The sequence below is a fragment of the Pseudochaenichthys georgianus genome, chromosome 9, assembly GCF_902827115.2.
Source record: "Pseudochaenichthys georgianus chromosome 9, fPseGeo1.2, whole genome shotgun sequence".
In the NCBI taxonomy this organism is placed as follows: domain Eukaryota; kingdom Metazoa; phylum Chordata; class Actinopteri; order Perciformes; family Channichthyidae; genus Pseudochaenichthys; species Pseudochaenichthys georgianus.
This window is the reverse complement of record NC_047511.1, coordinates 36,000,408-36,014,065: the sequence shown is the minus strand read 5'-3', so window position 1 is coordinate 36,014,065 and position 13,658 is coordinate 36,000,408. Positions and strand designations below refer to the sequence as shown.

The window sequence follows — 13,658 nt, the reverse complement described above, 5'->3', positions numbered from 1 at the left end:
TGTAACTTTTAGTGAGCTGAGCAGGAAGTCAGTGTGTGTTTTTTAATCATAATGACAGAGTAGCAGAGCCTCAAGGCATGATCGGAGTGGGTGGGTGATGGGGGTCACAGCTTTGAAGAGGCTGTTTGAACCTTGAATGTGCTGAAAGACTTCAGGTAGCCGTGACTCCTGGTTGAATGCCCCACAGCACTACAGCTGTGTGTATACTGTATTACTTTGTAAATGTACATCTGTGTTTGTTGGGATTATTGCAGACTACACATGTAATGCTAGGTATGCAGGTGTGACGTAATAACATTGCATTTATGGTTTTTCATTCTAATGCAGCCCTTTTGGTCTGTGGCATTAACTGTATACCGATCATTTCCCATATATGAAGTGACATGTAAGTGTGTTGTTGTTCATTATGAATCGTAGTAAAGGGCAATGGACACTGTCTTTTAGAAACCTGTCAAATCACTGTTATGGCTGCTCATTCCACAGCTTACACTTAGATTTGCTGAACATAGTTGGCAACACCATTTTAAGATGTTTGGTGTAGGTATAATAGACTATATTTACAATCAAAGTTCTTAATTCTCTGCTCTTATTTCAGCAATATGAAAACTGGAGACCCAACCAGCCTGACAGCTTCTTCTCTTCTGGTGAGGATTGTGTTGTGATGATATGGCACGAGGATGGCCAATGGAATGATGTTCCTTGCAACTACCATCTGACCTACACTTGCAAAAAGGGCACAGGTAAAAATTACACATTTTGTGTTAGCACATATCCTCTTTTACTTTACTGGATGGATGCATGTGTTTTTGAGAGGAGAAAGGTCTTCTGTTACTGTAAAAATACTCACTTTAAGTGTTATCATCACCTCTGATTCTCAGTGGCCTGTAACCAGCCCCCTCTGGTGGAGAATGCACGTACCTTTGGTAAAAAGCGTGAGAGGTATGAGATCAACTCGCTGGTGAGATACCAGTGTCGAACAGGCTTTATTCAGAGGCACGTCCCAACTATCCGTTGTCGTGGAGATGGACGATGGGATAGCCCTAAAATAGCCTGCAATAACCGTAAGTACAACAAATAATATTCGTAGTGTCTCTTACTGTTTAGGATTTTGACAATTACAATACGTGTTTTTTTAACTAATACATCCTTTTTTTCTAACAGCATCAAGCTATCAGAGGAATGTTTTCCAAAAACATCAACACAAGAGTCTCTACAGCGTAAATAACTTTAAAAGTTGGCCGGACGCAGCCTTTCGCTTTCACCATCAGCGCTACCGGGGAAGAAGAGAGAGAACTGAACATAAGCAGAACAGAAAGTAATGCCATTTAACGTGGCACAGCTTCCCCAGGACAAGAACACATGGCTGATGCTTGTGTGAAAGAGGAAAACGATTCCCCAAGTAAAAGCACGTGAGAAAACTCATCAAAAGAAACCAGGCGGATAACCTGCAGCTTTTGTTGCATTTTGGATGACAATGGAATCTTATGAAGTGCCTTTTGAAAAGATGTTGATACATAACTTTTCTGGATGTGGATTTAACACTTTCAGCTGGCTACTGGAAAAGCAAAACAGTGTACTCATTCTTTTTAAACGGTGGACGTTTTTTATTTTTCCAGCTTATCAAATAATACATTCATGACTGTTGTCTAATAACTTGTACACCAAATGTTTTATTTTAAATCACCATAAGTGTTCCATTCATAGAAAAAAAAGCTGTTGTGAAAATATAGCGCTTATGTTATGTAAAGCAATCCATTATGTTGTCGTGCTGTTTTAAGCTGGACTTCATTTTAAAGAGCATGCATGCATATATAAATATATTGAAGTCCTCACATTTTAACCATGTTTATTCTGTGTCAAGACATCCAAATTCCCACAACACAATTGGAGCCATGGAAATATTTAGAGTCCAGATTATTAACAGGCCCATGTCTGTGATGGAGACCTTCAACTTTCATTCGCTCCATTCGTCATTGGCTGTCATCAATGTGTTGTCAGGATAATGTTGATGAAAACTTTTCTTTACACAGATATTTTTTAAACTTATTAATATTATTTTGTGTGATTTTAAGCAATTTAATATGAGAGATTGTTCTTACGGACAAAGCCTTTATTCACTGATCAAAGTTGATGTCCATCACTACTTTCAAATGAAAGATGGAGGTGTCTCAGCAGCCTGTATCTTCTGCTCATGTGTGTTCAGTGCAAAACTGAGTTGCCACAGCATGTTTACAATAACTTTATTGCAGTTTAGAATTACACACCAAATAGTCCTGGTCTCATCTGTTGCTGTTGTGCTGTCGCCTGTGATGGTTTTTCTAGGTTATGCTTTTCTTCGGGACACGTAACTTTCCTGTTATTGTGATCGATTAAAATCAGCCTTTGAGAGAATGTATTTTGTGAAACACTCAAAAAGACTTGAACATAACGGCTGTTTAGGAACAGATGCATATGATTGATTTTCAAGCTGCTCTTGAACTCCTTACTTGTTCTACACTTACAGATACATGTGATACTATTCCCTGTCCCAGCTGTACTCTTCATATATTTCTATTGTACGATCAAGAGGAGACCAGCCACAATCACAGGCTGTTTGAAGTGAATGGATCTGTAAGGCCAGCAGTGGACCAGAGACTATATTCCCATTGGCTGCAATAATGTTCTGTAAAATTAACAACACACTTTTACATGTGTATGTTTGTGAATGTCTCCAGCATTTTTAAAGGGAAAAAAGTATTTGTTTTGTCTGCCTGTGAATGTCAGTGTGTGTGCTTTAATGTGCACATAACATCATTTTCTATTTAAACTGTTTTTGTTTTTTTTATTTTACAATGTGAATGTCTGTGATGTTTGTGAATTTTTTTTAAAGAGCTCAAAGTGTTTTTTTCTGCTTTAAATCACCAAAGAAATAAAAATAAATATATGGATATTCTATACTAATAACATTTAATTTGGACTTTTTAAGGAAATGTTTGGGAAATGTATTGGGAAGCATTGTACAGTGTTTGAGAGTTGTGCATGTTCATTTTTACGATGTTGTGTTAAGCAGGAATTCAATTAGCAATATGTTTGTTTTTCAGTTTTGTAACGCTTTTATGGAGAAGCCACCTTTTAACAGTATCTATATTCAGTATTTAAATAGGCAGTTAAAGAGGTTAAATGAATGCAGATGCCCTCATACACCAAGATACATTTTGTATTGAGTAAGTAGTGTGGTTGTTTCACCAGCAGGTAGCACTATAAGACTAGACCATAAACCTGACATATTGTCTGCAGAATACCAAAGACGAGGGTAGACCTTTCATTGAATTCCATATAAACATAATATATGGAATCAACACTGAATTCTGTGAATCACAATCAAGCTTTGCAGAGGATCATACCAATGTTCAATGTAGTGTCGCTTCTTGCACCTACATCAACAAATCAAACCCACTACAAGCCTCTTGGTCGACAGACAGTACATTCAGGGGGAGTGGAAAGGAAGTGGGGATGTGAATTATAGCTAACATATGGAGTTAGAATTGGATTAAAGACGCTTGTTCTGAAATAGCTGATGCTACATAACTGTGGACTTGCAATTACAATACAGTTTTCCTTTAGTAGATAACATGGCTGTTTGTGGCTCCTATGGAATGTAACTTTTATAATTAAATATAAATAAAAGAAAAGGTCTTAAAAAACTTTTTATGCATTCATGGCTGTGCATAAAGGAAACAGATAATTCAACTGGGTGTAAAAACAGAAGCTGCTTTAGCACATTACAATGCACCGCTGTTCCCACTGGCCTCTTTACACTGACTGGAAGTTGTCAGCGATATCCTAATATGCCTAATATCAAAAAGTAGCATTACCAGAGTAATAACATCAAGTTGGTGTATGTAATCTTCATGCCAGTATGGATTGCTGTGGTTTTTACTGTGACTGCCAACCAGGGGCGGACTGTGGGGAAAAAGTGGCCCGGGGATTAATTGACAGACAGGCCCACTTAATGCGCGGCATGTATCGGCCGACCGGCGACAAAAGTATGTTACTTAACAAAAAACCCTATGCATTTTATGTTATTTTGGACAATTATTCATATAGTCATTATAGTCACATTACCCTTGAGTTGCCTAGAGCAAAATAGTTACAGCATATATTTAGTGATTTTAATGTTAACAGATCATTGATGCAATAACATTTTGACCCAATTTGCCTCACTTGACACATGGAATAAAACATGGGCGTAGGAAGCATCCTCAATGTGGGTGAGACAATTTAACAGGGGGTGTGGGCAGGTGGTGGACCTCACCTCCTCTAGGGGGATCCGGGGGCAAGCTCCCCCGGGAAGATTTGTTTTTAAATGTTGAAGTTAAATGCATCAATCTGGTCCATTTTGAGAGCAAAATTAGGGACTAAATCTATGGCAGTCAGTAGGGGCTTGGACTGTGAGCCGTACGGTCGCCGGTTCAAGTCCCCGACCAGACCTATTTGGAGTGTGGACTTCTACTTGGAGAGTTCCCAGTTCACCTCCTACCGTGGTGCCCTTGAGCAAGGCACCAGACATCCCCCTTCCCCCCTCACTCCCATTGCTCCCCGGGCGCTGTACAATAGCTGCCCACTGCTCCTGGTACTAGACTCCTGGTACTAGGATGGGTTAAAAGCAGAGAACACATTTCACTGTGTGTGCTGTGTGCTCTGCATGTGTGACCATTAAAGAGGGTTACATCCCTCCCAATTCTTCTTCTTCTTCTTCTTCTTCTTCTTCTTCTTCTTCTTCTTCTTCTTCTTCTTCTTCTTCTTCTTCTTCTTCTTCTTCTTCTTCTTCAACACCCATATAAAACAGAACTGTAAACAGATTAACTTTTTCTTTCAACATGTATTTGAACAGCAAGTGGAGGCAAAAGTGACTGCACCCAAAACAATAAACCTGCTAGCTAACTAGCCTAAACTCAGTAACAGAATGTGGGCAACACGTTCTTCTCCACAGCCGCGCGACCTCTGAGTCAGACAGCACTTCCCCCTTTTCTATCCTACGGGTACAGCCGTACAGCCACTCCCCCTGAACCCTGTTGTAACAACATAATACACTTTTTGGGGATGCAGCTTGGGATGTGAGGACATGGCTTAGAAAGGGCGTGTCGCCTTCTGTCCTGCCAGTGTTGGCAGGACATTAATTAAAATGTCGAACTCGGACTTCATTTTAAGGACATTTCGGCCAGGGGTTTAGAGCTATATTTGTTTAAGCACCGGATTGGCAAAACAGGAGAGTGTGTGCACCAGTCTGCCTTGATCTATGTATTCATGTCTGTGACTCTCACAGTATCTGCTGCCCGCAGCTATTTCAGGGTTGCCAACTCTTACGCATCTGGCGTGTGACACACGCTTTCACTCTCAATCTCACGCTCTCACGCTGCCCAAACTATTCTCACGCCAAAACAAGCAATCACAGACAGCAGTTAGTAAGATTGATTTCAGTGGTCGCTTGTTTGGAAATACCGAAGACTAGAAACGGTTTTGAAAACTTTTGTCAGGTAGTGATCGTTTTCTCAATAGAACATCTTTGATAATGTCTTCTGGCCAATCAGAATCAAGATAACGGCGTGGTGTTGTTGCAGGAAGTCCCGACGGAGAATACTTTTGCTGTAGTACATCTCTATACATCGATACAACATTACGTGTTGATAGAAATCAACACGTAATGAAATAAGACCCCACGGTGTGATGATTGATAGGTGTGTGGGCTGTCTTTCATTTTGACACACAGAACAATGGGGGCTATCCACATCCACCCTGGCCTTATCCACAATGCAACTTAATTCACAGCCTCTTCCCTCTTCTCTCTGTGAGGAGCAGCAGGTTCAGCTTTCAGAACAAAGTAACACAAAAATAAAATGGCATTCATTTTTTTTAAATGTGTAGTAATAGATTTATTTATTTTTCTTCTCAAGAGAGTACCAGCACATGTATTTTATGTTAGTATTTCAAAAAACTCTTTCACTTGTGGGGAGATTGCAGGATTGGCTCCAGGTCTTTTTATTTACTTCAAGACAAATGTGCCTTTTTATTTCATACAGTTCAATTTGGATTGAGACGGAAATAATCTAAACCTCACGCGTGGCGTTTCACTGTCAAGGGGGGCGATATAGCGTGTATGGAATTACATTGCAAATACTGATTTGATCCCCACCACTGTATGGGTTAGCCCTACCGGAGATCAGTGATGTACCTGAACGCGTTCAATGAACGATCGTTCATGAACGCGTTCATATTTTGGGCGAACGTGAACTGAACGTACTGTATTTCCGCTAGATGAATGTAATTGAGAACGCGTTCATTCTCAGCGCTGTATAACGGCGTTCAAAAGTGCGTTCATTCTCAGCACTGTATTATAACGGCGTTCAAAAGTGTGCCAGATTGCATATGCCTTTCAGCCGAAAACCCAGTTAAAACACACCGTAAACAGGCTTCAAAATAATGCGGAAAACCACCCAATCTGGCAACAGCAAGCTGCCTGTGACACGTACGCGCCTGTCACCCCTGGCTGTCGCACTAAAATATAAATATACTAAATATATCAGACTCCTCACAACAAACAATGTGGAACCGCGGAACCGGCGAGCATTGAATGAATGAATTAATTAATTAGTATGGATGAAGCCGAGAGCAGCTGCAGCAGCACTCGCTCAGAGTGAGACTCTACGGCAGTAGTGGGGAACCTCCGGCCTCCGTCCGTATACAGCCCGCGAGACAATTTGGTACGGCCCTCGAGGTAATTTATAAACACACGCAACAAATAAAAAAATGAAAGAAATCTAGACCGCAAAAAAATTAAACAAGCTAGTGCCTGTTTTTCCTGGCCAAGGTCAGGGTCCTTGAACACAACACGAGCCTAACGTGTCATCACGTGGTATATGTCTCGACTGACAGGGGTGCATGTTCTGACGGAGAGCACCAGAACGCCACTCCAGCACTTCAGAAATTGCAGTACCGATAATCAATCAATCAATCAATCAATCAATCAATCAATCAATCAATGTTTATTTATATAGCCCAATATCACAAATGTTACATTTGTCTCAGTGGTCTTCACAGTGTGTACAGAATATCAGTATGACAATATGACACCCTCTGTCCTTAGACCCTCACATCGTACAAGGAAAAACTTCCAAAGAAAACCCAGTTTAAAGGGAAAAATGGGAGAAACCTCAGGGAGAGCAACAGAGGAGGGATCCCTCTCCCAGGACGGACAGACGTGCAATAGATGCCGTGTGTAAATTGAAAAGATAATACATTTGCAACATAGGTAAGTCCATACACATGCCGCAGTTTCTGCGTGTCTGTGTCTTTAGTTGAAAGCCCAGTGGCGATCTGCTCATCTGTCACACTGAGCATACAGTCAATAACTGTGTTGTTATCATTAGCATCTGGTTAGCTAGCTATGCTAACGAATATAAGAAGCTGTGTCTACAACCAGTGAGGTAAAGGCACATCTTTATATGATCATTATAGTTATAAAAAAAACAAGAGAATAAAGTAAACAGGTATAAAATACTATATGACAGTTATTAATAAAGAAGAATACAGTTTCAAAGGGGAGTGATTTGTCAAATATCCATAAATTAAAAGAAAATCTGTTTACAGTTGTGTTTGGGTGTTGAGAGATGTGTCCATAGATCTCCTAATGTTGCTCTCATAGTGCAACAAATCTTGCCAGGGGAGCATGCCCCCCGGACCCCCCTAGAGGAGGTTAGGTCCCCCCCACTTAAATCATGTTCACATGGATAGGAAACTAAATACATTTGCACATATCTTGTGTCCATATATTTCTGTTTTGGTGGTCACGCCGCACCGTGCATACGCGAGTCATGGTGAGATATCTGGATTAAGAGGTTGCTTTTTCTTTGCACAGAATGAAATGAATGGGCTGTGATTTTAGTTTTTTAAGCAGAGGTCAATAACTTGTACGGCCCTCTGAGGATATTGTAAACATTGAAATGGCCCATTAACATCGTACAGGAGACAAATAATAGCTCGCAGCAACGTATTGAAAAAATAACTATGAACTATAAATTAGTTCATTTTTGAAACCATGAACTTTAGTTCAACATTTTGAATTATGAACTATGAACTGAACTAGTTCATTTTAAAATGTGTGAACTGTGAACTGAACTAGTTCATGTAGAAAGTGAACTTTCCCAACACTGCCGGAGATTGCCCAACACAAATACTCTGGAGCCGCAACTGCCGACCCGTATTGCGCATGCGCAGATCTAAAATCCAGTAGAAATTATAAAAAAGTAAAAGTCTGCTGCTTATTGTTCTACTAGGCCAAAATAGAGTCAAAGAGTATATGAGAGTGAGTGTGTTAATTAATATATTTGGCAGTTTGGAGTAAGTCTGTAGATTTGTTTGTGTCTGTGTGTTTCACCAACACATCCTCACTCCCAGGTCGGCCTATGTTGACGTTATGTCAAGTCCCCTGCCGGCTTTTTCCAACGCAAGGGGGGGGGCCTTAGCGTCCATTTTCAACGCAAGGGGGGGGGCCTCAGCGTCCATTTTCAACGCAAGGGGGGGGCCCTTAGCGTCCATTTTCAGCTTTCCGGGATGTCCATGTGCTTCTATGGACGCTCATGGAAGCACGGCATTCGTTTGTGTCAACTGCCCTTAAAGGCAATGAAGACACTACACTACCCAGAATCCCCAGCTATCGTTTGGACTACACCATGTGCTCTGTTTGACAAACCCCGTGATAGTCCTCAAGCTCTGTGATTGGAGAGTGTGCTCCGAGGGTTACCGAGCCTCGAACAGCACTTGAAATGGGATGGAACCACCGCAGACTGTTCAAAACTGGATTTGAACGGGTCCACCGCGTCCCCCCCCTCCCCCACCCCGTCCCCAGAACTACACATGCTGGCTATTCTGTTTCGCAACATGTTCTCTATGGCACGTCTCTACTGGGAGTTGTAGTTTTAAAAGACGTTTTCGTATTTCCCATAATAAGAAGTTGCCAGTATTAAACTGTGTACATCCCTGGAGGTTTAGGGGACAGGAAACACTCACATTTAAAACATATAATTAATAAATGGGTGAAAATTGCTGGTGCCCATAATGGGCAGTATTAATATATATACCCACATGCCAGCTAAGGTCAGAAGAGCTTTATTTAACAGCTGGACTTATGTTTGTGACCCCTCCTGTTGTTAATTGATAACATTACATTACATTACATTAATTGATAAGCCTGAAACATGCACTTGTCAAGGTTCAGAGGCACATTTTGCAAATATGGCAGTAGCCATCGATCAGCTTAAGATAAGATATACTTTATTGATCCCAAGTTGGAACATTTGCGTTACATCAGCATGTGTAACAGTTAAATATGCAGTGGTGTTTATTTGAAAATCATTTAGTATAATCACACAAATTCTGTGTTTTATATTTAACAATTCTGTGTTCTTTATTTATTGATTGTTCAATACCTGACAAGGCCGGAGATGAAATATCTGCATACATCATAAGAGTATAATACATTATGTATAATATCAGTTAAAATAAGTGCTTCAACATAGTTAACATTGCTGGAGGTATGCACACATATTGATAGATGTCTTGTAATGCACTGTTGAGGAACCTGCGACCCAAGTTTTTCATTCAGTGCAGAACTACACCATAGTTGTGTAGGCCTATATGATGTGTCAATAAACCTTAGAACATCTTGAAATCTTGAACGGGATGTGCAAAATAGTCATTATATACAGTCTTTAATTAACTATTAGTAGAGAATAACGAGTAATGAATATACTTTATAGGGATCCTATTAATATCTAATAATAAAAATAATGAAATTCAATAACATGCTTTAAACACCAGGTGTCTCTTTATATCATCTGTGCACCTTTATGGTGTAAATACAGCCTATCTACCAATTGGATCAAATATAAAAGTGAGCCGAATTAGTGTTGATACGGCAAGGAGACGTATTGTGTGAAAAGAAATGTAAGATGTTGTTTAATGGCTGATATATTTATGATCCACGTCACGTTTTCAGTTCCTCATGTTTGTCTTCTCATCAGGGCTATAAATACAGAACTACGGCAGATATGTAATATTTAATGCAGCCGAACCGTGTATTACAATGCCGTTATGTGATGACTTTCAAAGAGAAAAGCAAGCACACTCGGAATAAGGTATTATTTTATTTTTTTTAAATGTTTTCGGTCTGTTTCCGGTATTTGTTAATGACGATGTGCTGTGAGATGTGAGACTGGAATTGCACAGGGGGAAATAACGTATCTTTAGATGCGGATTTTGTTAAACTAATATGTTTGCGCTGTGGACCAACACTATACATTGACGGGGAAGGGGGTAGCAATAAACATAACACCATTAAACAGTGACACAACATAACAGAAATAATATCGATAGCAGCGTCCCTAGCAACCACCTTGGTAACAATGGAAACGTCGCGATTTCCTGAAGTAATCTTCGTAATAACTAACAAACTAAAGATCATGTACATCCACTGCACACATAATCTGAAATAACAACTCATATTTCTCGCATCAAATGACATCAAAACGCATTTTAATGGCCAAACTAACTTTAAAATAGGCATTTTACACCCAGAATAAAACGAAGTTCAGCCATGTTTTCTTTTTCTGCAGGGAGAAATGATAGCTGGGGATTCTGGGTAGTGTTTTGTCTTCTGCCATCCTTTACTCCGAAAAAAGATTTGTTTCTCCGAATCGAAGGGGAAAAATACAAAAGCATTGCACACAATTTAAACCAATCAATGTTGTGTAATTAACAAGGATAATCTGGTGTTTTTTAGTCGATGAGTAGTGCAGATATCACTGTAAAATCAATCGTCAGTAAGGGGAATATTTACTTCCGGGTGTACAATTCTCTGCTATCCAATGAGAATGGATGCTCACATTGCCTTTAAGGGCAGTCGACACAAACGAATGCCGTGCTTCCATGAGCGTCCATAGAAGCACATGGACATCCCGGAAAGCTGAAAATGGACGGTAAGGGCCCCCCCCTTGCGTTGAAAATGGACGCTAAGGCCCCCCCCCTTGCGTTGAAAATGGACGCTAAGGCCCCCCCCCTTGCGTTGGAAAAAGCCGGCAGGGGACTTGACATAACGTCAACATAGGCCGACCTGGGAGTGAGGATGTGTTGGTTTCACGTATAGGCCTCTCACGATAATTAATTTTGTTGGATACATTTTCCCGGAAATTATTGCGATAAACGATAATATTGTCGGCACCGTTGTATGACCATTTTAGACCACTGACATAAAGATAATATATAATAATAATTCAAGTACATCCTTTCAAACTGCTAGTCACATCCTCATGTAAATGGCAATTTATCGAGTTCATTTTTATTTATCAAACCATAAGTCAATTAATTGCTTATCGCCACAGGCAGACAATAAAACAGTGGAAACAAACATGTGTTTGACTTTCATTAGTGAATGAAACTTTGTGCCCTTTATAGTCTGTGTCCAATATTGTGTATTTGTATAATATGGTATATCCTATATATATGCTAAGGTCCCGCTGCTGACACGATAGCAGTCATTTCGCGTGCATATGTAATTAAACCCATGATATCAAAATCTCACTCCAGCCATGTACCCAAAGTTGGCAACCCTGTTTATAGAAGGAACACTTCCTTCACTTCATGAAATCTCTGCAGCACCAGGAGGCAGCGGGAGGGTCAACTCAGACTCTGAGAAGAGGAGCGTGCAGTGCCTTTCACGCACCGCCTTTCACGCACCGCCTTTCACGCACCGCCTTTCACGCAACGCCTTTCACGCAACGCCTTTCACGCACCGCCTTCACTGTGTTTACCTTCAGAATCATTAGAAAGGCTAAAGAGCGGTGTGGCTGATGTGTTTTAACCACACACATCTCTACACACACACACACACACACACACACACACACACACACACACACACACACACACACACACACACACACACACGATTTAAACGCAGACTTTTGTTCCTCCATGTTCCATTGTTATTGTTTCACTGAGCGGACCCGCAATTTTTTTTCAAACGCTCTCCTTCGGTCCATCTGCGCGGTTTTGTGCGCTGTGATGATTCGGCTGTACCTTTAGTAATGAATATTAAATGTTGTGAGGAAATCTTTCCACCAATAATTCCAATAAAAATGTATTCACTTCAGGTTTACGAAAGTAACTGTAATCAGATTACTCGTTTTTCAAATGTAACGCGAGCTGAATACAGTTACTTGATTTTTGTATTCTGATTACGTAACACCATTACATGTATTCCGTTACAACCCAACCCTGGCCACACCCCACTGGGCTGGGCTGGGCCGGAACACTTACAAATGTTGGCCGGCCGGTAGGATTTAGGTAAGCAAAAAAAAAAGGGAGTGGCCGGAACACTTACAAATGTGGGCCGGTAGGATTTAGGCAAAACACGTCTTTTCTTTTTTTTGGCACTCCGGCCCACACACAGCACCGGCCCACCGGGGAAACTCCCGGTATTCCCAATGGCCAGTCCGCCCCTGCTGCCAACTCATGTCATTAAGAGCAGACATGCCTTGTGATTAAAGACGGCTCCTGGATGCCCCAGCAGGAGTAAAACCATACTCTTACCTCATAAAATGCAGATGTCTCGTGGGTGATCAGTGGAAAAACCTGGCCCTCTCAGCCCATTTCTCTCTGGGATTTAACAGGCTTACTCGGTTTGTTTTGGAAAGGAAACCCACCCTGGCTCCTGATTTTGTTTCCATTTCCCAGGTGTCTAGTTAGTTGCAGAGTATCTATCATTCGCTCGCATTGGAGAAGCTTGCCTTTTGGGCTTTCTGAAAGAAATCTTAAGTTGAAAGAACAAACATACTTGGTACATTTTAGAAGGAGATCATGTTTGGGTATTATTCATTCTATAATCTGCTATTTTCCAGTCACATTACTTACTCTGGATTCCTGTAAGTGACAAGCTTTTTGGATGTAGCATTTCCAGACTTCATGGGAGTCAGCCAACATTTATTGGTTGAAGCCACAAAAGCAAACCAAATAAAATCACTCAGCAATGAAACAGAGGTGGTCCACAAGAGCCTCAATTCAGTCTGTTTCTAGCATAACCAAACAAAAGGAAAAATAAAAGTTCACTATGCTTAAACTCTACAGGCACAAAGTGTGCATGAGTATAGTTTACTTCTCAAATTTGAGGATTCAATATCATAATTACATTTCTCTATGCTGAAAAAAGGGTAAAACCTTTACTGCAAATTCTCTGTTTCTTCTGTTGATATCTGCTATGGCTTCCACTGAACAACAAGCTTGCTTCAATGGACTTTTTACCACCACACACATTTACATTTCACTGCTGTATAAACCTTAATCTGACCCCATTCCCATGCATTCCCACAAGTCTTAAGCACTGTGTTATTATACCCTTTGTCTAACTTAATGGTGGGCGGGCATGCTGGCACTGAATAAAAAATGCCAAAGAATAAATAAATGTGAGAAAAGTTTAATCTTAAATCCTCTCAACGACATGGGTTCATGCCAGATACATGGCCCCTTATTTGGCAGCTTTAACAATACTGTTTCAATAGGCTTAAACCTCTACGTCCTCACATACTGCATGTTGATTTGGTTGTAGTGGAAATAAAAAAAGAATCACA

At 40.6% G+C, this 13,658-nt stretch overlaps 1 protein-coding gene across 1 annotated transcript in view; it reads left to right on the top strand.

The window, feature by feature from the left end:
• The window catches only part of vcana (versican a), a 42,255-nt gene extending 39,211 nt beyond the window's left edge, over positions 1-3,044 (top strand). The window contains exons 11-13 of the mRNA XM_034091321.2: positions 596-740; positions 879-1,061; positions 1,162-3,044. Coding sequence (XP_033947212.1) covers positions 596-740; positions 879-1,061; positions 1,162-1,319 — 486 coding nt within the window. The 3' untranslated portion in view covers positions 1,320-3,044. The remainder of the gene's footprint in view (positions 1-595; positions 741-878; positions 1,062-1,161) is intronic.
• The last annotated feature ends 10,614 nt before the right edge of the window (positions 3,045-13,658 follow it).